This window comes from Carcharhinus amblyrhynchos, chromosome 28 (assembly GCF_965287045.1).
Source record: "Carcharhinus amblyrhynchos chromosome 28, sCarAmb.v2.hapA, whole genome shotgun sequence".
Lineage (NCBI taxonomy): Eukaryota > Metazoa > Chordata > Chondrichthyes > Carcharhiniformes > Carcharhinidae > Carcharhinus > Carcharhinus amblyrhynchos.
Window position 1 is genome coordinate 19633765 of NC_137351.1, and position 27660 is coordinate 19661424.

The 27660-nt window shown below is 44.6% G+C and overlaps 1 protein-coding gene across 3 annotated transcripts in view; it reads left to right on the plus strand.

Annotated features, from left to right (window-relative positions):
* Positions 1–425: 425 nt before the first annotated feature.
* The window catches only part of myo1ea (myosin IEa), a 151546-nt gene continuing 124311 nt past the window's right edge, over positions 426–27660 (plus strand). For 2 of the 3 annotated variants that reach the window (XM_080214450.1, XM_080214451.1), the window contains exon 1: positions 1325–1616. In XM_080214450.1, the coding sequence (XP_080070576.1) occupies positions 1614–1616 (3 nt within the window). In that variant the 5' untranslated portion in view covers positions 1325–1613. Of the gene's footprint in view, positions 443–1324; positions 1617–27660 lie in introns of those variants that run through there. The other variant, XM_080214452.1, reaches the window with a different exon arrangement.

Consider the following 27660-nt stretch of genomic DNA (forward strand, 5'->3'; position numbering starts at 1 on the left):
CAGGATTTAGAAATACTTGGGATCTGAACCATATATTCTTTGGTGGAGGAGTTAACAGTACTGGATCTCTGGGGGATTAAAAAAAAACACCTTGTTCAATAAAATCTAAGTTTATTCTAAACCCTGCCCGCCACGCACAAGGGTCAATGCCTTGTATTTCTGTTGACAATGAATATTCTTCAGCAAGTTATTGAAGCTCCTGGAATGAGGGAAGACGAGTCACATTTCCAGGATAAACCCATTCCACAGTTTCCATTCTGCACAACAAATAATTAACTCTGGTGAGGGCATGGGTCAAATTCCTTGTTTTATTACAACAAGAGATTGCATTCCTCAATTTTGTTTGTTTATAACTAAACCCACTGTCCTGACTGTGACTGGTTAAACCAGTTACTTCCTCAGATCTCAGGACTCCTTCTCTAAGCAAGGGGTGGGGTAACAGGTATATTGTTTTTCTCTGGGTGGGGGGGGGAGTGTTCTGATCCAATCATTTTTTTAATTTCCTGACAGCCTTGCCCATTCCCTGTGCCAAGGACCCTGTTGTTATTCACAGAATTTCCTCTACTTATTCTGGTTAACCTGGGCAGTTCTTTGAATAAGTGTTGTGCTGAATAATGGAAGTGATGCTGAGTTGACTCAGGATGCCTTATAGGGTGGCACAGTGGTTAGCACTGCTGCCTCACAGTGCCAGGGACCCAGGTTCAATTTCCAGCTTGGGTCATTGTCTGTGCTGAGTTTGCACATTCCCCCCATTTCTGCATGGGTTTCCTCCCACTGTCCAAAAGAAGTGTTGGTTGGGTGCATTGGCCATGCTAAATTCTCCCTCAGTGTACCCGAACAGATGCCGGAGTGTGGCGACTAGGGGCTTTTCACAGTAACCTCATTGCAGTGTTAATGTAAGTCTACTTGTGACACTAAGAAATTAATTCTATTAACTTTATAGTAATAAAACATCACATCATTTTAGTTTAAACTGAGATAAACTCACAGTGTGAAAGGCAGTGTTAATATCAGTGTGGATAAGCCACTCTGTTGTACAATGCTGTGGGGCTTTTGTTATTGTGGGGTGCGTGTTTGGAATGGTTTCTGTCCAAAGGGAGCAGGGCTGAGCACACAACAAACTGACCCTAGCTCCTCCTCAATCCCTTTCCCTCCCCACATTCCCAATGGTAACGAGCCGCACTCACAAGCCGATTGGCTGCACCATTTCTCCATGTATGGACTGATTGACAGAATTACCGCATTAACTAGACACCTACTCCAACCCCGCTTCTCTCTCTCTCTCTCTCTCCCTGACTGTAAGGCACTCGGAAACAGCCCGGAGAAGCTGCAAACACTGATTCACACCAACCCTCCCCCCACCCCCCCAAAACTTGACTTTGGTTGGACTTTTTTTTTCTCACTTCCCCCACCTTCCTCCCTCTCTGGAACATGGATTAGTCCCCAGCCTGTTGATATCAGCGCCTTACAACCCCCAGCATCGACAGTAGATGGAGTTTATCTCTGCCCCAGAGGCAAGGGATCGCTGGTAGACAGAGCACAGAGTGGCTGGCACCGCCTCGAGTTGGCAAACCCCCTTCCCCGGGCACACGGAGTGAATTGAAGACAACAAAATGGTAAGTTTGTGGGGTGGTGGGGGGAGGACAAAATATTCTAACCCTAGTCAATTGGAAATTGCTCAACCTCTTCCCCCCTCAATTGAAATATTTGCTCTGAACTCTTGCAAGAGCTAAATCCAGTTGCAATCGCCTTTAAATTAGAACAGAAGCTGGTTTGAAAGATTTGCCTTTATAATTTGTTTGGAAGTGGCCGCACTGTGATCGACAGAAGAGGAGCGCCCTCTGGAACAGCACAGAACATCCATGGCTGGGGATGGTTCAGTGCAGCGAGCCGGTTTAGAGTTGAATGAATTGAACAGGTTTGAAACAAGCACCCACATTGAGTCAGGGTGTGTGTTTGTTTTCAAACCAATACCTCGTTTTAATACTTTTTTTAAAAAGTGGAACAAGGAGGTTCGTCCCCGTGCCCAAGTAAAAATCACTCTTCACAAAAGTGAACATTTTCTTCTGAAGGTAGCAGAACTTAAGAGAACGAAATGGAAACCTAGGCAAATGTTCTCTCCAAGTCTGCATCAATCCCTGTAGTGGCCACCAGTATTCCTACCATGAGGATGTAGATTCCACAGCCTTTGTCTGTGTCACCAAGCCAATATTCCATTTAATAAACTGTTCACAGTTTTGACAGAGGGTCAGCTGGATTCAGCTGTTTTCCCTCCTTCAGATGCTGCCAGACCTGCTGAGATTTTCCAGCATTTTCTCTTTTGTTGACAGTGATCATCCCCACTGTAAAATAAGCTTCCAAAGAGATGATGGAATCGATTGCAGAACAGTCTATGCATTTACAGATTCCTGCTTGTGTGTTTTTTTTTGTAAGTGGCACTATTGAAATCGGTGAGGACCACAAGAATTTCATTTTACATCACCTTGCTCAGGTTTTGGGTGGACAAGATCGAGTGTCATTAGAAGTAGCAAGGTGGAACTCTGCCTGAACCTTGGGTGACAGTAAATGTTGAGTGTGTCATTTTCCAAGAGGAATGACTGTGTCGGTTGAAAGCTTCGACCTAAACTGAGAGAGAAATCAATCCAGGACTCAGAGTGCAGTACAGGCTCGCCCAAATTAATTGCGAAATGGAGTGAACTCCTAAGTTTGCATGAGTTGAACTTCCCGTGGTATTTTGTCGAGTTGCTGGCTATCTTGTGCGCGATTATATGTAAAAGTAGTTATAGTGGTGCAGCCGCAGCTGTTGGGTAAGCCGGGCCCCACTGCTATGTCTACGTTCGGCACTAGCTGTTATCTTTGTGATTATAAATATAATTCTATCGCAATTATCGTTTCTGACTGCCTCCTGTCGAATCAGGGAATCATTCATCAGTTTTGTTCAATTTCTCTAGTTTATTTTTTAAATGTGATACAAGTTCATATACATCTGATCAAACAGCTTAAGTGTAATGTTTCAGTTAAAATTGTGCATAGTTTGAGTATAGTAGCTTTGCATTTTTCTAAGACTGTCATTCGTTTTAACAGTATTATTTATATTCCACCCAGCACCATTTATTTTTCTTATAATGTTGCAAGGATTTTAATGGGAATTGGCTCTTATGTGGGGCTATTTAGATGGCCTGCAATGCTCCCTATCTTTCAGTGTGTCAGTGCAATGCTTGTATCTCTTAGAAGCCTCACAACACCAGGTTAAAGTCCGACAGGTTTATTTGGTAACTTTCAGAGTGTCACTCCTTCTTCAGGTGATGCACTCACCTGATGAAGGGGCAGCGTTCCAAAAGCTCGTGATACCAAATAAACCTGCTGGACTTTAACCTGGTGTTGTGAGACTTCTTACTGTGTCCACCCCAGTCCAATGCCGGCATCTCCACATCATGTATGTCTTAGATGCATTCAAGGGGAGACCAGATAGGTACACAGGGGAAAAAGAAATAGAAGGGTATTTGGAGAAGATGAATTCATAAAGGTTTACAACATGGAAACAGGCCCTTCAGCCCAACTTGTCCATGTTGCTTTTTTTTTTAAAACCCTAAGCTAATCCCAATTGCCTGCATTTGACCCATATCCCTCTATACCCATCTTACTCAAGTAACTATCTAAATGCTTTTTAAAAGACAAAATTGTACCTGCCATTACTACGATTTCTGGCAGCTTGTTCCAGACACTCACCACCCTCTGTGTGAAAAAATTGCTCCTCCGGGCACTTTTGTATCTCTCCTCTCTCACCTTAAACCTATGCCCTCTAGTTTTAGACTCCCCTATCTTTAAGAAAAGATTTTGGCTATCTAGCTGATCTGTGCCCCTCATTAATTTAGAGATCTCTATAAGATTGCCCCTCAGCCTCCTACGTTCCAGAGAAAAAAGTCCCAGTCAACCAGCCTCTCCTTGTAACTCAAACCATCAAGTTCCAGTAGCATCCTAGAAAATTTTTTCTGCACTCTTTCTAGTTTAATAATATCCTTTCTATAATAGGGTGACCAGAACTACACACAATATTCCAAGTGTGGCCTTACCAATGTTTTGTACAACTTCAACAAGATGTCCCAACTCCTGTATTCAATGTTCTGACCAATTAAACCAACCAATGAAGCTGAATGCCTTCTTCATCACTCTGTCCACTTTCAAGGAGCTATGAACCTGTACCCCTAGATCTCTTTGTTCTGAAACTCTCCCCATTGCCCTACCATTAACTAAGTAAGTCCTGCCCTGGTTCAAACTACCAAAATGCATCACCTTGCATTTATCTAAATTAAACTCCATTTGCCATTCATCATCCCACTGGCCCAACTGATCAAGATCCTGTTGCAATTGGAGATAACTTTCTTTACTGTCCACTATGCCACCAATCTTGATGTCATCTGCAAACTTACTAATCTCCTATATTCTCATCAAAATCATTAAAATAAATGACAAATAACAGTGGACCCAGCATTGATCCCTGAGGCACACCGCTGGTCACAGGCCTCCAGTTTGAAAAACAACTCTCTACAACCACCCTCTGACTTCTATCAAGAAGCCAATTTTGTATCCATTTAGATACCTTACCCTGGATCCCGTGAGATTTAACCTTATGCAACAACCTACCATGCGGTACCTTGCTGAAGCAAGGTGGGAGGAAGCTGGTGTGGAGGATAAGTACCAGCATGGATCAGACCGGTTGGGCCAAATGGCCTGAGGATCTGCTGTAAATTCCACCTAAGTCTTGAGTGGAATTTAATTAATTTCAAAGATAGCTTCAGTAGTCATTCATCGCACTCAACTTTGCAATGCACAAAAAGACTGCCCTAAATAATGAAAGCGCCTGTATTTGTATAGCACCATAAATTCTCAGGGATTTTACAGCCAGTGAAGTGTACTTTTAAAGTGTACTCACTGTAAGGCAGGCGCTATAGCAGGCTTGTTAACAGTGATGGCTGCCTGATAAAATAAATGATTAATTGCATGTGATCCACTTTGGGACAATTCTGTGACATATAAGGAACTATAGAAATAGTTCACTTTTTTTTGCCTCTCTTTTGCTTACTTTCGTCAATTGTACAGGAAGGAAAAAGTAACATCTGCATTTCCATATACCAGCTTTCATATGAAAGTTTCACAAAGCTTTGATGCTCTTTTCAAGTAATACACTGCTGCGTAACCCTTAAACAAATCACCTGCCTACAGTTTTGTATGAAGTGGTAAAATCAGCTCAAACACTCAGAGAACAACACTCTTCAAACTACGTGTGGGATTTTATAAATCAATCAGTATTCTCTGTTCAATGGTTTAAGGGTTTAAACCTCCTTCAGCAATGTAGCGCTGCCTCAGTACTGCACAGGGGTTCTCAGCCTGGATTACTTGGCTCAAGCTCTAATGTGCAACATAAACTGCCAACTTCTGACCCAGAAGGAACAGGACTACCCCTTGGGCTAAAGTGACACAAATTAACTTAAATTTAAATTAAACCAATATTGAAAATTTAGCTAAATTGATGCCCATTTCTACTGTCTGTTTAAAACAGACAAGCGCACAAGTCATAGGCTTTATCCACCAGATGCAGTCAATATAAAAGAATCTGTTTTACGTTAGGAACAGGCCTTTCCAAGGTGCGTGTGCAGCTTCTCAGTGGAAGAGTCTGCTCCTCATTTCCAGTCTGTAAAGTGGACTAGTCTTGCTGAGGATGAAAGTTTGAAGTAGCAGGCTGGAAAATCTTAACATCAATGAGAATAGAAAGAAAGGTAGCAGTGATGATTTCCTCTGAATTTCCTGTAACAGTTATTACTTTTATATTTTGCTGCTGTGATTTTTTTTTTCCCCCACCAGTTGTACGTGTGGTTGGGGTAGCAATCGCCTGCAAACAAAAAATAACTGGCCTCCTGTTGGCACATTATGGCCTCAGTTTATTAGCAATGCTCAATTGAGAATGTTTGAACAGGTTTGCCTTTATTGGGGGTAATTTTACAGCCTCTCCGAGCCTGTCGCAGATCGCGCTGATCCCGGAAGACAGCACACAGGCCTAGGCTTCATGCCTAGCGCCGAGTTTACAGTCACCCCAGTTCCTTTCTAATAGAGCAAACCGGATCGCGCCCAAAAAGGGTGCGAGGCCGATTATCGTACTTAAAGTAGTATTTAAATAGGCTTAGCCCATTTGATGCCGAATTCTGCCAGCTCCGTGAGACTGGTGAGAATCACTACTGGTCTGGGCACATGGCGGGGGTCAAGGGGTGGGGTGGGTGAATGTTGAGGGTCAGGAAGAGGGCATGTTCACGGTCATGAAGGGGGCATATCAGGGGGTCATGATGAGGGGGTGGCCATGAAGGGGTTCCCATTGGGAGAGCCCCAATGCTCTGATACCGGTGATCTGTGTTAGATGGAGAAACATGCTGCTAATGAGGTAGGGGGGTGTCTGTGGTGGGAAAGGGGATCTCACGATTGTAGTCCAGACTGCGCCTGAGAGACCAGCGTGGGTTGCTCCGGTATTCTCTATGACACTTTTTTTATTGGGAATATTCTGCCCATTAGTTTTTACTATTTTTGAGGATGCTAAATGTAAGATACACATCTTCAGTATTTTACTGAATGATTGACTGTGTATCGCACTGTTATTACTGTTAACTCTACAACACATTAATAACATAGTTCGGCAGGCACAATTCTTAACACAGAATTATTTGGAGAAGCAGTGTAGATTTATCCTATATATAAAAAGTTAACCTTTTTCGTACACCAGTTACTTCGTTACATGCCTTTCGTGTAGGAAAAGAAGATATGAAGTGACTGAAACAGACTTTGGAGAGGTGACTAAAAGGCATCATAAATGCAATTTTTTTTAATGGGCTTGTAAAGGTAGACATAGAAGTCACAAAGCAGTGGGTTAGGAAAAGAATTTTAAACTAGGGCTGAGGTTGCTAAAGGCTCTACCATTGTGGTGGAGTAGCAAGAGGCTTTTGCCAAGTGGCCAGCACTGGCAGATGAGAGGAAATTGCCTGGGGTATGAGGCTGTAGGCTGAGTGGAAGAATGCCATGGGAAGATTTGAAAAGAAAGGTATAGATTTTATTCAGTAAATTGAAGTTGTGGGGGGGGCTCTTTCAGGTCAAGTAAATTGAAATTGGGAAGCCAGTGCAGGTCAGTAAAGGTGGATGAGTGGGGAGAGCAATTTTGAACAAGTTGTAACTGACTGGGGGCTGGGGGGCATAGATATTATTGAACTGGAAGCTAATGCTGATACTGTCTAGCTAAATTTGAAAGAGTATCTTTCACTGACCAGAACATCCTTCATTAGAACAGTTATCAAAATTCACCAAATCCCTTCAGCATAAAGTAACTTATTTCGAAACGGCAGTGATCTTTAAATAGTTTTTGATTTGAAAGGAATGGAAGTACTTCCATGAATTTAAAGTGGAACATTACAAGATAATACTTTTTTTATTTTAGCTTTTTTTTCATTGCATATCTTATAAAGAGATTTTTAGTGTGAAAGTCTATGATGAGCATGATCTCACTGGCCGTTCACGCCACAGTCCCGTTGCAATGAGGTCAGAGAATTTGGCAGCCAGTCAAATCCCTGTTCACTGCGACAGGGTGGGGAAATCTCGCTGGCCTGAACAGCCATAACGTCCTGAGCTTTGTGTTTCTTTTTCAAACTTTTTATCAAGGGCAAAGTAACCCTCTTGAGCAGCACTCCATCCACCAGCTTAAACGTTCACTCCCTCCCCCATCAGTGCAGAGTGCGCACTGTACGCAAGATGCACTGCAGTAGTTCCCAAGCAGCCTTTGACTGCACTTTCCCAACCAGCAACTGCCTGAAAGGAGAAGGGCAGCATGGCTCCCCTCCAAGCCCCACACCATCCTGACTTGGAACTATCTCACTGTTCTTTCACTGTCGCTGGGTCAAAAATGCTCATCGCAACACTGAAGGTGTATTACATTGATGAACTGCAACCGTTCAGGAATGTAGTTCACCGTCACCCTTTCAGCGATGGACAACTTATGTTGCTTGCCAGCAACATCCTATGAAAAAAATAAAGATAACTAGATCAAGGGACCTAATATTGGTCTCTCGTGGAACTTTCTGAATATCACAATGCTCACCACCTCATGTCACTATCTTTTCAATATGTAATGAGTGTATTTATAAACACTGAATGGTCCAGTCCCACAGCTATCTCTCATTTTCCTACTTTCCTATCTTTTATTTTGCTTGCAGAATCTTCCTAAGGGTAGGGGAGTCTAAAACTAGAGGGCATAGGTGAGAGGCAAGATACAAAAGGGTCCAGAGGGGCAATTTTTTCACACAGAGTGGAGCGTGTCTGGAACAAACTGCCTGAGGTAGTAGTAGAGGCAGGTACAATTTTGTCTTTTAAGAAGCATTTAGATAGTTACATGAGCAAGCTGGGTATCGAGGGATGTGGGCCAAACATGAACCATTGGGACTAACTTAATGGCTAACAAAGGGGGCAGCATGGACAGGTTGGCCTGAATGGCCTGTTTCCGTGCTGTAAACCTTTATGACCCTAATTACAAATGGCCACAGCAGGCTTAGAACATAGAACATAGAACATTACAGCGCAGAACAGGCCCTTCGGCCCACGATGTTGCGCCAACCAGTTACAAAACAATGACCCACTAACCTAAACCAATCCCTTTTCGTCCATAAACCTATCCACGGATCTCTTAAACGCCCCCAAACTAGGTGCATTTACAACTGCAGCAGGCAGGGCATTCCAATCCCTCACCACCCTCTGGGTAAAGAACCTACCCCTGACATCCGTCCTATAACTACCCCCCCTTAATTTAAAGCCATGCCCCCTCGTGCTAGATTTCTCCATCAGAGGAAAAAGGCTATCACTATCCACCCTATCTAAACCTCTAATCATCTTATATGTTTCAATAAGATCCCCTCTTAGCCGCCTTCTTTCCAGCGAAAACAACCCCAAATCCCTCAGCCTCTCCTCATAGGACCTCCCCTCCATACCAGGCAACATCCTGGTAAACCTCCTCTGCACCCTCTCCAAAGCCTCCACATCCTTCCTGTAATGTGGGGACCAGAACTGCACACAGTACTCCAAGTGCGGCCGCACCAGAGTTGTGTACAGTTGCAACATAACGCTGCGACTCCTAAATTCAATCCCCCTACCAATAAACGCCAAGACACCGTATGCCTTCTTAACAACCTTATCTACTTGATTCCCAACTTTCAGGGATCTATGTACACATACACCTAGATCCCTCTGCTTGGTAAGTGAGAGCACTCACTGGCATTCCAGCTTTGATGGCTAGATTGTGCTGATCATAAGATGACAGTGAAGTACTCCAGGTATCCTCAGTGTTTATGAGTTGGAAGTGGGGGGATAGGGGGTTGAGTGTAAAGTCAGTTGTACTGAACTCTGATACCCTAGTGACACTCGCGCTTCAGACAAATCACTATTTCATACACCAGTGATGCTGACACCTATAATACTGTACGTAAAACCAAATGACTTCTGGACAGGCAGAAAGAAAACTGGTGCCAAATAATAGGTTTGTGAATTTTGTTGTAAGAATAATAACACGCTTGGTGAAGGCAATAAATTCACTACCGCCTTTATCTTTATCAGGTTTTTGTATTAATCTTTGCAAACTATTGGGTGGTGTTTTATTGCAAATCAGTTTAACAGGATTGTTAACTGGAATTGTGATCTTATTCTGAAGATAATGTAAGAAGTCTCACAACACCAGGTTAAAGTCCAACAGGTTTATTTGTTAGTACAAGCTTTTGGAGCGTTGCTCCTTCATAAGAGACTCATTTGATGAAGGAGCAGTGCTCTGAAAGCTTGTGTTACCAGATAAACCTGTTGGACTTTAACCTGGTGTTGTGAGACTTATTGTTTAATATTAATATATTCAATATTAGTACGTCCCTCTTAGCTGTCTTCATTCATCTGATGAAGGAGCAGTGCTCCGAAAGCTTGTGCTACCAAATAAACCTGTTGGATTTTAGCCTGATGTTGTGAGACTTACTGTGTGTGCCCAGTCCAACGCTGGCATCTCCACATCATGAAGATAATGATGCAGAACATCATTAATATGTCCCTTTTAGCTGAAAGGAGAATCTGGAGCTTTTACAGAAAACCCACCAGCCACGCCTGGATGTGCAGAACTTTGCAAGATTATGGTAGTTAGTGGTTAGAATACTAGTAAAATATCTACTTATTGAAGTCTTACATCTAGTGCATGTTCATCGCTCTTCAGATACCATAAGTTTTAAACCAGGCAGTCCTTCCTCCGTTGCTTTTTCAATCCTCATTTCTCCTCAAGAACAGAAACCAGGCAAAATGCAAGCAGCTGACAATCTTACAGAAAGTACCCTTCTCCATTAGGCTCCAATAGACACCAGAATGTGCCTCCTTCTCCACAGGCAGTGTCTGATGGAACAGGATCTGTTGCGCTCCAATTACATCGCAGGTTTAGCACCTGACCAACACTCAACCTCTGAAGTGTGAGTCCGATGTCAAATCCTGAAATGGCTGAAGCAAGAAAGAACAAGACACTCTCTCCAGATTTTTAAACAACTTGTTCTTTTATGAGATATGGGCATCGTTGGCAAGGCCAGTGTTTGTTTGAACGGAGTGGCTCACCAGGTCATTTCAGAGCCTGTGAACATTCCCCTACATGTTCTCACTCGCTCTTCAACCTGAAACCAGATTCACCTTGCGTTTACACAACACAGGGGCGCACTGTGGATGCGCAGTTTCACATTTTCGTCAATACTGCACTGTGAGCGTATCCTTATACACCCTGCGGTCTTAGAATCTAAGCATCACAAATATCTCCCAGAGCTCAGGGAATCCATGAACAACAGGAGACCAGCTAGCACTGCTGCCTATATTTATCATTTTAAAAAATGTAACCGCAAAGACACTTTGAATTTAATTACTGCACTGCTGCCCAAACAATTATGTCTGCTTTGCAGAGATGGGAGGAAGCAGGTGGAATTTCAATTAAGTGGCTTCAACTTTGCAAAGTTGGCAGTGTGTCCGTTGTTAAAGTTAATAATTACACTGCACTGTACCGGTAACTCCCCACACACACACACAAACATGGTCCTGTTTTGAGTGTCATCAGTAATTAATGGGGTAATGTATGAAGGGAAACTGCTTTTGTGTTCATGTGTGACTGAAGCACACATTATCTTGATTCCTGATCAGAATCTTGAAACTTTAACACTGTATGGTGATCAATCTCACGCCTGCCTTGGCTTTAGTGGGTAGCACTCACGCATCTGTCTCAGAATGTTGTGCGTCCAAGTCCCACTTAAGCTGATAGTCCAGTGCTGAGGAATTGATTCATCACCAGAGTTTGTCACCTTTTGGGTGAGACTTTAAACCAAGATCTCCATCTGCCCTCGCAAATGAAAGTAAAGGATCAACTGGCACTTTACGGAGAACAGCAGGGACTGATGTCCTGTTTTGCATTCAACCTGCATCATCAAACCATGTTATCCGGTCATTATCACATTACAGCACAATCCCACAAACAACAGCCAGCTGTCACATTTCCAACATACCAACAGCATCTACAGTTGAGAAAGTTTTTCATAGAATTACAGAAATCCTATAGTATAGAAGGAGGCTATTCGGCCCATTGCATCAGCACTGACAACAATCCCACTCAGGCCCTATCCCTGTAGTCCCACATATTTACCCTGCTATTCCCTCTAACCTGTGCATCCCAGGACACTAAGGGGCAATTGAGCATAGCCAATGTACCTAACCCATACATCTTTGGAGTCCAGGGGGAAAACCGGGCCCCCCCCACCCCCAGAGGAAACCCACGCAGACACGGGGAGAATGTGCCGACTCCACACAGACAATGACCTAAGCCAGGAATCGAACCCGGGTCCCTGAATTTGTTGGCTATTAATTATTTGTAACTGGTTTGTAAGTGGTGCTATATAAATGCAAGCTTTCACATTTTTTTTTCTACCTTTCTTAAACAATTTGGTCATCTCAAGAAAAATATACGGAGTTCATGTTGCCATTAATCTGTCAATTGTGATTAAGGAGTTTTAGAAATGCATCAGATTCTGGATATACGTGATGCAATAAATTTGTGAGAGAATGTTTGATCTTAGCATGTCGGGTTTGGGGAACGAAATGTTGTCTCTCCTTTGGGGCCAGTGTGCCTATCAGATGTTTTCATATACAACAGGTGTTGGATGCAAAGCAATGAGGGTGCTTTACTTCCTCAATGTGATAGATCTTTATTGTGAACACCAATCATCATTTATAGGTGTGAGCCTTGGCTGAATGGTAGCGATATCGCTGCTTCCTTTGGGGGAAGTAGTGGAAGCAGAGACAATAGTGACTTTTAAGAGCCGTCTGGACAAATACATGAATAGGATGGGAATAGAGGGATATGGTCCCTGGAAGGGTAGGCGGTTTTAGTTAAGTGGGGCGGCATGGTCAGTGCAGACTTGGACGGCCCAAGGACTTGTTCCTGTGCTGTAATTTTCTCTGTTCTTTGTGTGTTCAAATTGATGGCAGGGAGTTGGGCACATAGTCTGGAGTGACAGTTCAGTATAATCCAGAGGGAGTGTGGTGCTGTCAAATCAGTCATCTTTTAGATAAGGCAATAAAACCATTCTTATCTCTCAGATGGAGGTAAAATATTTAAAGCATCGAAGGAGTGCATTCTCCAGTGCCCGAGACAACATTTCCTCTCCATCAACATTACTAAGATAAATGATACTTTCAGCATTTCATTGCTTGTCTGCATGACTTAGCAGTGCACAAATTGCATGCTGCATTTTCCACAGTGCCTACACTTTGAGAAGGGTGGCAGGAGTGGTTAGCACAGGGACCTGGGTTCATTTCTGGTCCTGGGTGACCTGTGTGGGGTTTGCACATTTTCCTGTGTGGGTTTCTTCAGGGTGCTCCAGTTTCCCCCCCACAGTCCAAAGATGTGCAGGTTAGATGGATTGTCCATGCTGTAAAAAATGTCCCTTAGTGTCAGGGGAATTAATGGGGTAAAATAGTGGGGTTACAGGGATAGGTTCTGGGTGCGATTGTGGTCAGTGCTGGCTCGATGGGCTGAATGGCCTCCCTCTGCACTGTAGAGATTATATGATTCTGTGATTTAAATTGGTGGTAAAACATTTAAGGAGATTTAAAACATTTTGGTGCAGGCTTGGAGGGCCGAAGGGCCTGTTCCTGTGCTGTAATTTTCTTTGGTGAGTGGCGCCACATCAATGCAAGTTCTTTGACTGGCTGCTTTGTGTGAGACTGTTAATTAAATGGCCATTTCCTCATGACCTGGGGCAGTGGCGACTTGAAAATATTCTAGGCAGCAGCAGACGGAAAATGTTCTTATCATGCCTTTTGGTCTGTATTTAAGGCCAGGTCCCCGAGGTGAGAGTACAGGCTTGGATTTTCCTACATTTCAGTATCGTGGAAATTAGATGTTAATCATTGCTTCTGAGATGTGCAAGCTTTAATGAATTCCATGACACACTGCAAAGGGCTCATTTCTGTCTGTGTTTAATCGCCACCATCCTGCAGCAGACTGTGTGTTTAGGGGGGTAGGTGGGAGAGGGTTAAAATTGCTGTTTGTGCTTCAATAATTGCCCCCTCCCTGTAATGTCTCTTTGTGGCAGTTATCTGCTTGATCTAGTAACTGTGCCCTACGGAGATTGTAGCCGATATAAAATAAATGGATTGATTTTGTGAATGTATAGTAAAGACTATCATCAACAGTCAAAATGTGGGACAGTCCATCCTGGAGACAACTGTTGGAATTTACATGTCTGGACCCTGGAGGAAAAGACTTTATTAATAGGAAGCTGAGACTGATGAAAGAAGTGTAAAGGAAGGCGAAGAAGAACCGAAAACGAGATGTTGACATTTCAGTGCAGCACCGAGGGACTACCACGCAGTGGGAGGGTGCTCTCCTTAGGGTGGATGTTAAACTATGACCCATTGAAATAAACAAACTGCATATAAATGCAAATACTTTCCTCCTTTCCTTCCTGCTAATCTTCTCTGAAAGCAAGAAATCTCCCACAACATGACATCCCCTGCTGCCTCGCAACCAATTAAATACTTTTTGAAGTGTAGTCGTTGCAACAGAGGCAAATGCAACATCCAACTTGAATAAATCAAAGTGCAGCCCAATAGTGAGGAGATAAAAATCCAGTTAATGGAGTTCCAGTCGTGACCGTGTTAGTTAAATGTTGGCCAGGCGAACTGGGCAAACTCCCCTCCTCTACTTCGAGTAAGAACAAGATCTTCATATTTCAGCTGAGCAGAGTTAAAGGGTGGGATTTAATGCCTCCCTCTCCCCCAAACACCTCAGGCAGTGAGCTTGTAAGTGAGGGGGACAGCAGGGTACGGGGTGGGGACATCACCAACACCCTGCCTCCGCCTGAGTAATTCCAGGATGGGAAAGCTCGTGGATGGCCTTCCTGTCTGAATGCTAATTGAGGTCCTTAAGTGGGCAGTTAATGCCCACATCCCAACAGTGGGCAGGGCAGCTGCCATGCCGGGAGCCCAGAGAGCAAACCCTGTTAAGTTTGTTAGCATGTTTCTGCCGGTGGGGAGAGAGGGAGGGGTGCGTCCCTCCTTCAGAGATAGGCTGATCGAGGGACCCAACATGAGGAATGGGGACCCCTCTGAAAGAAAGTCCTCAGCCTTTACCTCCCCCATGATCCCCACCCTGTGCCGGCCATCCCACCCTCCCTCGTCTTTTTTCCAGCTTTTCCCATTGATCCTCTCCCTCTGGTGGGTGGGATTACCCACCACTGGCACCCGTCTGAGTAGGGAGCTGCCAGCCCCGGATTGGTCAGTAGGTGGAATTGCCCCTGAATAGTTACTGCCCTCAGGGTCCTTAATTCCAAAGAAAGCTTGATACTGGTCTCTGAATCTCACCATCCTTTACAGATGCACCATAAAAAACATTATTTCTGATTGTATCGCAGTTTGGTATGGCTCCTGCTCTGCCCAAGACCACAGGGAACTACAAAGAGATGTGAGTGAAGCCCAGTCCATCACGCAAACCAGCCTCCCATCCATTGACTCTGTCTACACTTCCCGTTGCCTCAGAAAAGCAGCCAGCATAATTAAGGACCTCACGCATCCTGGACATTCTCTTTTCCACCGTCTTCCGTTGGGAAAAAGATACAAAAGTGGGAGATCACATTCCAACCAATTCAAGAACAGCTTCTTCCCTGCTGCCATCAGACTTTTGAATGGACTTACCTCACATTAAGTTGATCTTTCTCTACACCCTAGATATGACTGTAACACTACATTCTGCACATTCTTTTTTCCTTCTCTATGAACGGTATGCTTTGTCTGCATAGCACACAAGAAACAATACTTTTCACTGTATACTAATACGTGTGACAATAATAAATCAAATCAATGGTCTCTGCCCTCGGGGTCCTTAATTCTGAGGAAAGCTTGATTCTGGTCTCTAAACCACAGTAAGTGATCTCACAACACCAGGTTAAAGTCCAACAGTTTATTTGGTAGCACGGGCTTTTGGAGTGCTCCGAAAGTTCGTGTTACCAAATAAACCTCATTGAATCCTGGAATCCCTAGAGTGCAGAGTGGCCCACTGAGACTGTGTCGACCACAATCCCACCCAAGCCCCAGCCCCACAACTCCATTTATTTACCCTGCTAACCCCACTAACACTCGAGTCAACTTAGCATGGCCAATCCACCAAACCCGCATATCTTTGGACTGTGGGAGGAAACCAGAGCACCTGGAGGAAACCCACACAGACACAGGGAGAATGTGCAAACTCCACACAGTGACCCAAGGCTGGAATCGAACCTGGAATCCTGGCACTGTGAGGCAGCAATGTTAACCACTGTGCCACCCTGCCACCTGGTGTTGTGAGCCTACTTGCTGTGCGTACCCTAGTCCAATGCCGGCAACTCGACGTCATGGTCTCTTAACCAGCTGGCATTCACCAAGAGAGGCAAAGTGGGACTTCAGTCTGTTCTCTAACCAGCAGCCAATTGCAAACAGTAAATTCTTCTCAATGTTTCCTCTGACTGAATACCGACAAATGACGGAGGCCCTGGATTTAATTCACTGTTAGTGTTGAGTTAGATGATCTCAATCAGAGCAGCAGAATGTGTGGTTGAAATGTTTAAGGGGGAAAATTTAGCCAATGTTCACTATGCCTCGTGGATAGCGACCCTCCTCACTACGAAAATGTAGGTATTTAATGAGGCCGAGATTGGACCAGGCCGTGACTCCCCTTTGCTCTGCCATCTATCTCCCACCTTGCCTTCTGTCGTCAGGCTGCCCATACCCCGACCAAACCTTGAACGAGCTACATGAGGGCTGATGATAATCGTGGATTACGTACCCTCGCATGGAATCAGGAAAGACAGGAAGGGAGAAGTTTGGTGAAAGGAAAGCAAGTAGGAATTTTGGGAAGTAGCCAATAACTGTAAAGTATTCCTGAAAGCAGAGAATTCATCTTGTGAAGCCACATCATTAACAGAAAATAGTGAAAATTGTTTCTAACTACTTTCATTTAGAGAATAACTTTGTCTAACCTCAGCATTTTTTTTTGCTTCAGTTGCCTTATTATTTTAATAAAACATGAGATCATTGAGTACTGGATGCTGGTGGCTGTGCAATGTGAGTAACTATCAACTCAACATGAGTAACTGTCTCAGGGAAATGCTGTAATTTCTGCCTTTTTTTCACTAGTTGAAGTGGGAGGGATTTGGGGAATCTACATTATCAGCAATCTGAGGGACAGCTGCACTTTATCCTTCATCTAACTTCTGGCACATCTGCGTTGCTTACTGTGGTGTATTCTTTCAACTTTAGTCATTATTAATGCTGCCTTTGGGTCTGAATGCATATTGTTCTAACTTGTATAGTAAACATTGTAGATTTAACACTTCTAATGTTTTACAGATGGTCACTGGAGAGTGATCAAGGGTAGGATTATTTGGCTTATCATTCCATCCCCTAGCTCATGGAACTGGGGACAAATGCTATACCTGGTTACACTCAACACAGGCTAGAAATTGAACATGACCCCTTCTGGTCTGTATAGTTTAATGCTGATTTCTTTACCCACTGGATCTTTCCAGGAGCTGTCCATTTATCTTTAAGAGATGACGTGAGCCTTGTTTTTTACATTCTTGAGATAGCATAAGACTTTAACTTGACTATGAGATTTTTTTCCTTTAAATATGGTTTTCGAACCAAATATAACCCTCTGCTCATCGAATCATAGATTCTGTATGGTGCAGAAGGAGCCCATTGAGCCTGCACCACAACAATCCCACCCAGGCCCTATCCCCACAGCCCAATGTATTTACCATTCTAATCCCCCTGACACTAAGGGACAATTTAGCACAGCCAATCTACCTAACCTGCACATCTTTGGACTGTGGGAGGAAACAGGAGCACCTGGAGGAAATCCATGCAGACACGGGGAGAATGTGCAAACTCCACAGGGACAGTCACCCGAGGCCGGAATCGAACCCGGGTCCCTAGCACTGTGAGGCAGCAGTGCTACCACGCTGCCCTAATTTCCTTTGTGAACCTTATTAAATGTTTATGTCATCGGTTTAAAAAAAAAAGTAGTATCATTACAGAGTGAAGTCGTTGAAAAATTCCACAATTTGTTATGACCACTGTTAGCAGGGCCTCAGAGTAAACCATAACTAATAAGAAAAAGGAGCAGGAGTAGGCCATCCAGCCCTTCGAGCCTGCCCCGCCACTCAATAAGATCATGGCTGATCTGTCATGGCTCAGTTCCACATTCCCGCCCTCTCCCCATAACCCTTAATCCCCTCGCTTATCAAAAACCCATCAACCCGCATCTTAAAAATATTTAGCGAGGTAGCCTCCACCACTTCAACGGGCAGAGAATTCCAGAGATTCACCACCCTTTGAGTGAAGAAGTTCCTCCTCAACTCCGTTCTAAACCACCCCCCCCCTTTATCTTGAGGCTGTGTCCCCTAGTCCTACTATCCTTTCTGAGCGGGAAGAGTCTCTCCACCTCTATCTTATCCATCCCATTCATCATCTTATACGTCTCAATGAGATCTCCCCTCATTCTTCTAAACTCTAACGAGTACAAGCCTAATTTATTCAGCCTCTCCTCATAGCTCAACCCCCTCAACTCCGGCATCAGCCTAGTAAACCTCCTCTGCACTCCCTCCAAGGCTAAAATATCCTTGCGTAAGTATGGCGCCCAAAACTGCACACAGTACTCCAGCTGCGGCCTCACCAATGCCCTATACAGCCGCAGCAAGACCTCCCTACTTTTATATTCAATCCCCCTCGCTATGAAGGCCAGCATCCCATTCGCCTTCCTGACCACCTGCTGCACCTGCAGGCTGGGTTTTTGCGACTCATGCACAAGGACCCCGAGGTCCCTCTGCACCGTCGCCTGCTGCAGTTTTTCGCCACGTAAGTAATAGTCCTTCCTACCATTATTCCTACCAAAGTGGACCACCTCACACTTGCCAACATTAAATTCCATTTGCCATTTCCTGGCCCATTCGCCCAGCCTATCTAGATCCTTCTGCAGACTCTCCCCCATACCCTCCGCACAATTTGCCGTTCCCCCAATCTTGGTGTCATCAGCAAATTTCGACACCCTACACTCGGTTCCCTCCTCCAGATCATCTATATAAATGGTAAAAAGCTGAGGCCCCAGCACCGACCCCTGGGGCACTCCACTAGTCACCATCCGCCAATCTGAATAGCACCCATTGACCCCCACTCTCTGCCTCCTATTTGACAACCAATCCTCTATCCTCTAATACAAAGACAATTTTAAAATAAGTCCAATTAATTCATTGGGAACTTTTTAAACTTCTTCATTTTTAAGACAGTTAGCAAAAAGTTCCCTGTACCATTAGATCTCTGATTTGGATATTGATGAATAGAGCTCTTTGTGTGTAGATACACACACAAGCACGTGGAGCATTCTCTGTAAAAACTCCAGAATGGAGCTTCATGTCATTCATTAGAGAGCAACTTGAAGGTAGCAACTTGACTCGAGTCTTCCAGCTCTGCATCATTGTGAGCAGGAAGCAGTATCTGCAGTGGAACCGCGTCCAAGGAACAGTGATTGATGATGACTCTTTGCTATTCGAAACAGAGGGATGCTGCCTGGGTGGAATTTCAAAAGAGCCTCCTGTTATTACGCTGCTGAATGATAGCTTGTGGATTTAAAGATCAACCAAAAGCCTTTGATTTGGGCTACAGTTAAATAGCACTTCCTGAATTCAGGTATGGTAGGAAATGTGCCAGAATAATGTGGAAGTATAAGGCGTCTGTTGAACGCAGCACTTTTAAGTGAAATGCTTTGAATAAATACTATTGATTGTGATTAAATTTTGCAGAGCATTGGTAAAACGAAACCTACACAGTAACATTAGGAAATGTCCCCATTTCATTCTTTTGTCATCTGGAAAACAATTGCAAACTTGAGCCAGTATGTATAAAAACAGTGAAGATAGGAGCAGGAGGAGGCCATTTGGCCCTTCGAGCCTGCTCCGCCATTCATTACAATCAGGGCTGATCGTCCAACTCAATCACCTAATCCCGCTTTTTCCCCATAACCTTTGATCCCGTTCGCCCCAAATGCTATATCTGACCCCCTCATGTGACATCCATCCTTAAAAATAGTGAACAAATCTGCTTTGAAATACAACCTTTTGCTGCATTTGTGAAATTTTACTGCACAATGCCTTTCTTACTTGCTGACCCGTAGGAGATTTTGATTTTAGAAACAGAACAAGATTAGCTGTGATAAAAGGGCAAGGTTATCAGAGTTGCCCTGTGTTACAGAACAGAAAAGGTGAAGTCCTGTTCAATCAGCGTACTTCTTGGCTTTGTCAAGTGTGACAGATTCCTGGCTTGCGTCTGTGCAGAGCTTGCACGTTCTCCCTGTGTCTGCGTGGGTTTCCTCCCACAGTCTGAAAGATGTGCTGGTTAGGTACATTGGCCATGCTAAATTCTCCCTCATTGTACCCGAACTAGGAGGTTTTCACAGTAACTTCATTGCAGTGTTAATGCACACCTACTTGTGACACTAATAAATAAACTTTAAGACCAGACAGTTTGGACAGGTAATTGGAATCCACATGCAGCAGGCTAAGAGTTAAGAAAGTGATGAAAAAATCTAAACTCCATTTTTTTTTCTCCTCGGGACCTGAGTACGGTTTAGAGTGTTTAAAACAGCACGGATTTCGGCTTCCTGCATAGAGCAGCAACTGCAGTAACGAACCAAATAAGGAACTAGTTACGTTGCTTTAAGTGAAAAAGTGTACTGAGGGGGCTAGTCATACTTAGACAAGGTGAAACAAGCCTGTCTTTCATTAGTGGCCTGTATGTCCGGCATTGCGAGCAAGCTGTACATATGCTGCACAAAATCCTTACAAGGAAACACTTGTTAATTTGTATCAGTGAGCCGAGAGGTTCAAAGACAGGGAGCCGCAATGTTTTGTCTAAGTTGCGAGAATAGAATCGCTTATTTCCAACTGTTTGGCACATCCAACACCACGTGCGGCTGCTTATTCATAGGACAGCCTGAAAATAAATTCTAAGCAACAGGATGAATCTCGCACAGGGTCGCTGCAAAAATAAAAGTGAACCCGTTTCATCTTAAAAAAGCACAAGTTCTTTGAACTGACTGAGGAACATTTTCTTGTATCTGGGCCTGAGCTTGTTGAATCATGTTGACTATGGGGTGTAGAGGAGCACTCACCCATAAGTCAATGGACCAATTTTGCCCTCAACCCAACCATGCTCAGCTTATCCAACAAGCCTAGGTACAGACATAGGAAAATTTGTCCCCTAATTTTAATGCTTTTCACTTCCTCTTCTTCTGCTTTGGCCACAGTGCTCTTTTTCTCATCTCTATTAACTCTCCCTCCCGATCCCTGCCCTGTAGACATTTCTCTTCACATTTTAGGCAGCGCAGGGGAAGATTTAAGACAGAGGTGAGGAGGAATTTCTTCCCTCAGAGAGTAGTTGGAATGCTTAACCGCAGAGGGCTGTAGAGGCTGGGCCGTTAAGGCTGCGATGGACAGATTTTTCATCGGTAAGGGAATCGAGGGTTACAGGGATAAGACAGGAAAGTGGAGTTGAGGATTAGCATAGAAACATGCAGAAGCATAGAAATTAGGAGCAAGAGTAGGCCATTCAGCCCTTCCAGCCTGCTCCACCATTCATATTGATCATGGCTGATCATCGAATTCAATATCCTGATCCCCCCTTCCTCCCATATCCCTCCATCCCTTTAGCCCCAAGAGCTATATCTAATTTCTCCTCGAAATTAGACAACGTTTTGGCCTCAACTACATTCTGTGGGAGTGAATCCCACACATTCCCCACCCTCTGGGTGAAGAAATTTCTCCTCACCTCAGTTCTAAAAGGTTTACCCCTTATCCTCAAACTATGACCCCCTAGTTCAGGACTCCCCCACCACTATTACTTACGTGGCGAAAAACTGCAGCAGGCGACGGTGCAGAGGGACCTCGGGGTCCTTGTGCATGAGTCGCAAAAGCCCAGCTTGCAGGTGCAGCAGGTGGTCAGGAAGGCAAATGGGATGCTGGCCTTCATAGCGAGGGGGATTGAATATAAAAGTAGGGAGGTCTTGCTGCAGCTGTATAGGGCATTGGTGAGGCCGCAGCTGGAGTACTGTGTGCAGTTTTGGGCGCCGCACCTGCGCAAGGATATTTTGGCCCTGGAGGGAGTGCAGAGGAGGTTTACTAGGCTGATACCGGAGTTGAGGGGATTGAGCTATGAGGAGAGGCTGAATAAACTAGGCTTGTACTCGTTAGAGTTTAGAAGAATGAGGGGAGATCTCATTGAGACGTATAAGATGATGAATGGGATGGATAGGATAGAGGTGGAGAGACTCTTCCCGCTCAAAAAAGACAGTAGGACTAGGGGGCACAGCCTCAAGATAAAGGGGAGGCGGTTTAGAACGGAGTTGAGGAGGAACTTCTTCACTCAAAGGGTGGTGAATCTCTGGAATTCTCTGCCCGTTGAAGTGGTGGAGGCTGCCTCGCTAAATATTTTTAAGAAGCGGGTTGATGGGTTCTTGATAAGAGAGGGGATTAAGGGTTATGGGGAGAGGGCGGGAAAGTGGAACTGAGCTACAACAGATCAGCCATGATCTTATTGAATGGCGGGGCAGGCTCGAAGGGCTAGATGGCCTACTCCTGCTCCTATTTCTTATGTTCTTATGTTCTTATTGGGAACTTCCTTCTGAATCCACTCTGTCCAACCCTGTTAGAATTTTACAAGTTTCTATGAGACCCCCTCTCACTCTTCTAAACTCCAGTGAATATAATCCTTACTGATTTAGTCCCTTCTCATACGCAGACCTGCATCCCAGAAATCAGCCTGGTAAACCTTCGCTGTACTCCCTCTATAACAAGGACATCCTTCCTCAGATAAGGACACCAAAACTGCACACCAATACTCCAGGTGTGGCCTCACCAACGCCGTATACATTTGCAGCAAAACATCCCTTTTCCTATACCCAAACCCTCTTCGCTATGAAGGCCAACATACCATTTGCCTTCTTTACTGTCTGCTATACTGGGTGCTTACTTTCAGCGACTGATGCACTAGGACTCCAAGGTCTCATTGAGTATCCATCTCTCTGAATTTACACCCATTCAAGTAATAATTTGCCTCCCTATTATTGCTACCAAAATGGATAACCTCCCGTTTATCCACATTATATTGCATCTGCCATGCAAACACCCACGTACTCAGCCTGTCTAAATCACACTGAAGCATCTCTGCATCCTCCTCACAGCTCACCCTCCCACCCAACTTTGTATCATCTGCAAATTTGCAGATAATACATTTAGCTCCGTCTTCCAAATCATTAATATATAATATGAAAGTTGGGTTCCTAGCACAGATTCCTACGGAACCCCACTAGTCACTGACTGCCAATCAGAAAAATACCCATTTATGCCAACTCTTTGCTTCCTATCTGCTAACCAGCTTTCTGTCCATCTCAAGACATTACCTGCAATCCTGTGTGCTTTAACTTTACATAATAGTCTGTTATGTGAAACCTTGTTGAAAACCTTTTGAAAGTCTAAATAAACCACATCCACCGGTTCTCCTGGGTCAACTCTACCAGTTACAATTCTCAAAAAATTCCAGTAGGCTCGTCAAGCATGTTTTCCCTGTTGTAAATCCGTGCTGACTTTGTCTGATTATACCACTGACTTCCAAATGCCGAGTTAGGAAATCCTTGATAATTGGTCTCTAGCAACTTCCCCAGTATCGATGTTGGGCTCACCGGTTTATAGTTCCCTGTTTTCAATCTCCCTCCCTTTTTGAATAATGGGCTTACATGAGCTACCCTCTGTAGGAACTATTGCAGAGTCCAAAGAATTTTGGAAAATAACCACCGATGGATCTACTATTTCCAGGGCCACTTCCTTAAGCACTTTAACATATCTGATCAGTCATGATCTTTGAATGGCAAAACCAACTCAATGGACCAAATGATCTACTCCTCTGTCTCGTGGTCTTACTTTGTAAAGATTGTTGGATCTAATTTTGCTCCAGAGCACCTGTGTGTGGGCATGTGGTGGGGACAGGTCTGGGGGCAATTCTGCTGCTTCCCCATTGCCCCATCCCTCCCCCTGCTCCACTCCAAACTGTTACAACACTAACGCTGGGTTTTTACTGCCGCGTCAATCCCGGAACTGGGACATGCATGGCTTGCAGAATGGAATTCTCTGTTGGCCTCGGGAGGGATTTTACGAGCCCCGCCTGCGTGAGGTCGTAAAGTACTGTCCAAACTCATGAGAACAAGTTACTTGGAGGTTGCGGAGCCTACAGAAATGAAACAATGCTACAGCATTCATCAGTAGCTTCAGAGAAGGAAAGGAGAACATTAGGAGAAAAAGATACAATATTTTTCCATTGACAAAATGAAGAAAAAAACTTACATTTATATAGTGAATTTCATGATCATCAGACGCCCCAAAGCACTTCATAGGTAAGTAATTGCTTTTGAAATGCAGTCACTGTTATAACATAGGGAATGACAGTTGTCAATCTGTACCCAGCAAGCTCAGACAAACAGCAATGCAATAATGACCAAATAATCTACCTTTGTGATGTTTCTTGAGGGAGAAATATTTGCCAGAACACTGGTCGTAACTCCCCTCCACTTCTTTGCAATGGTGCCATGAGATATTTTATATCCACCTGAGAAGGAAGATAGAGCCTTGTTTTAACATTCCACCCGGAAGTCAGCGCCTCTGGCACTGCAGCACTCACTCAGTGGTGCACTGGAATATCGGCCTTGCTTTTGGTGCTCAGGTCTGGAGTGGAAATTGAACACACAACATTTTGAATCCCAGGGGGAGGTGCTGCCACCTGAGCCAGGGCTGACAGCAGCAACATATAAATTACAACAGTGCGGAGGTTATGCTTCAGTTGTACAGGACACTGGCGAGACCACATCTGGAGTGTTGTGTACAGCGCTGGTCTCCTTATTTACAGGAAAGATGTAAATGTATTGAAAGCAGATCAGAGAAGGTTTACTAGATCTATGCCAGGATTGGATGGGTTGTATAATGAGGAAAGGTTAGAGAGGTTAGGTTTGTATCCACTAGAGCTTAGAAGAGTAAGCTTTGACGCAATCAAATCCTTTAAAATCCTGACAGGGTCTTGGGGAGGATGTTTCCTTTTGTTGGTGAATCTAGAACGAGGGGTCATTGTTTAAAATTGAAGGGTCGCTCATTTAAGACAGAGATGAGGAGAAGTTTTCTCTGACAGAGGGTCGTGAGTCTCTGGAACTTAAGGCAGTGGAAGCAGAGTCTTTGAATAGATTTAAGGCCGAACTCCCCAGGTGAAAAATCCTGGGCTGAATTCTTCCAAAAAATTCTCAGTGTTGAACTCGTGGGAAAGCTGGAGTAATTCACGCTGGTTTCTCAGTGGGAGTTCAGAGAAGAATCTCCCATACTCTGCACTGCTGAGGCCAGCAGTGTGAATATTATTTAAATATCAGAGGGTGCGGTCCATTCCCACTGGAGAGGCTGAAATCAGCGGACTAAGCGAGTCATTGCACATGTGCCGATCTGTCAGTGTTGAGATCAGCACAGGCGCAGTAGCCCTGCACCGATGGGCTCCTGTTTGCTGGCCAGCCCTGCGACCACCGCACCCCCACCCCCACCTATGGCCCAATTTGTTGGCCCCCACCCCATCCTGTCCTGTCCCGGCCCCACTCTGATCTCCAGCCCCTTATCCCCTCCATCACTCCCCCCACTGACAATAACCCACAACCCCCCACACCCCTCCCCTCCGCAGTGCCCACTCCTTCCGAAGGCTGATCACCACCGCCCCCCCCAGCCCGTCCCAACTGCTGGCCTCCCTCCTTACCCCTATGCAGTGGCAGCTGGACCCCCCCTGCCCCCTTTGGCACTGCCCCATGCCCACTAGGCTGTGCCAAGGTGTCCCCTGGGCATTGGTACTTTGCTCCCAGGCCAGCAAGGGGGCCCAGACTGGCAGCACCCAGGTGCCAATACCCGGGGGGGTGGGGGGCACCACCCCCTCACCACCGCCCAACGCTCTGTGGACCAACTATTGTGAAAAGCAATAAATCTGGAGTCCAATGAAACTTAGAGACGCTGGTTGCTTCTGGCTACAGAGGTGCTGCTGATTTTAGGCAGGACACATGCTCCACGGTGTGGCAGATGCGTGGGTAATACATTAATGGGAAAGTGAATGGAGACAGCTTCAGAAAAGGGAACATGCTTCCAGTGAAGAAGTGAAATTCTTGGTGTTGATAATTCATAAGAGTCATAAAAATCCCTACAGCAGGAGACCATTCGGCCCATCGAGTCTGCACCGACACAATCCCACCCAGGCCCTATTCCCACAAACCCACTTATTTACCCTTCTAATCCCCTGATGCTAAGGGGCAATTTAGCATGGTCAATCCACCTAACCTGCACATCTTTGGAGTGTGGAAGGAAACCAGAGCACCCGGAAACCAGACATGAGGAGAACATGCAAACTCCAGACAGGCAGTGACCTGAGGCCAGAATTGAACCCGGGTCCCTGGTGCTGTGAAGCAGCAGTGCTAACCACGATACCACATGCCGCTCCTGGTACCAAGAAACCTGGAATTCAATTTTCCATACTGCACGGATGGCAAATTTCCTGGTCAAAGATCCCAATCAGAGAAGTTTCTGAAAGTTCAGGTTAGGCCGTTCATAATCCTGGTGCTGAGGGGTATCTGACACTCCCCCTCTGAGATACATTTAGGGAGGTTTTCTCAGTGAAAAGCAGCCAGTAGAGTGGAGATGTTAAACACAGTTGCACAGAGGAGGACTGTCATGTGTTAATTGTATCAATTGAGGTCAAGTACATATAAGTGGAGGCCATTGATTGGATGGTAATTTGACTGCATATAAAGAAAAAAATTTGTCCTTTAAGTAAATTTTGATAAAATTTACTATCACTTGGATCTGGGGGTCATATATGGATTGCAAATTGGTTAACAGACAGAAAACAGAGTAGGAATAAATAGGTCATACTCAGGATGGCAGGCTGTTACTTGTGGGGCCATTCAAGGATCAGAAATGGGGTCGCAGCTGTTCACAACCTAACTAAATTAATTAAAGTTTATTTATTAGTCACAAGTAGGCTTATATTAACACTGCAAGGAAGTCACTGTGAAAATCTCCTGTTCAGGTGCATGGAGGGAAAATTTAGCACGGCCAATCGACCTAACCTACATACCTTTCGGACTGTGGGAGGAAACCAGAGCACTCAAAGGAAACTCACGCAGACACGGAGAAAATGTGCAAACTCCCACAGACAGTGGCCCAAGCCAGGAATCAAACCCGGGTCCCTGGCACTGTAAGGCAGCAGTGCTAACCACTGTGCCACCGTGCCATACCATCACCTCATCCACATTATTTGGACATGGGGACCAAATGTAAAATTTGCTGATGACTGCGAACTATGTGGGAATGTGAAGAGAAAGCAAAGAAGCTTCGAGGGGATTTGGACCAGGCGAGGTAGAATATAACGTGAATAAGTGTGAAGTTATGCACTTTGGCAGAAAGAAAACCCAGAAAGGCAGAACATTCCTTAAATGGTGAGTGGTCGGGAAGTGTCGATGTCCAAAAGGAACCGAATCCCAAGGTACTCAAAAGAATGTAAAGAAACGCTTGTTAACACAGTAGGAGAGTGGAGTAGAGGATATATACCTGTAATACTCCAAGAATACATCTCTCCCAACTAAAGCCTGGCTTTGGTTTCTTCCTTCACTAGCTGGCTCTCAGGAGTATAACATCATGCGCTTTGTTTTAGCAAATGATTTGCCTCCTGCCTCAGAAAATGACTCATTTTTGTGTCATTTCCAGTAGTTATATCAATCCTGAATATCTAATTTGTTCCTGTGGCAGCAGTGATGAAAGAATTAGCAATGGTAAAAGGGGAGCTGAGGCAGAAACTAAAGTAAGGAAGTTGGGAAATTGATCTGAAAAAAAAATTGCCAGTGAATCACTATGAGGTGACCTTGACCTTGTCATTGGAAGGCGACAGTCCTTCAGATTTTACACACTGACCATCTATCCTTTAAATAACATG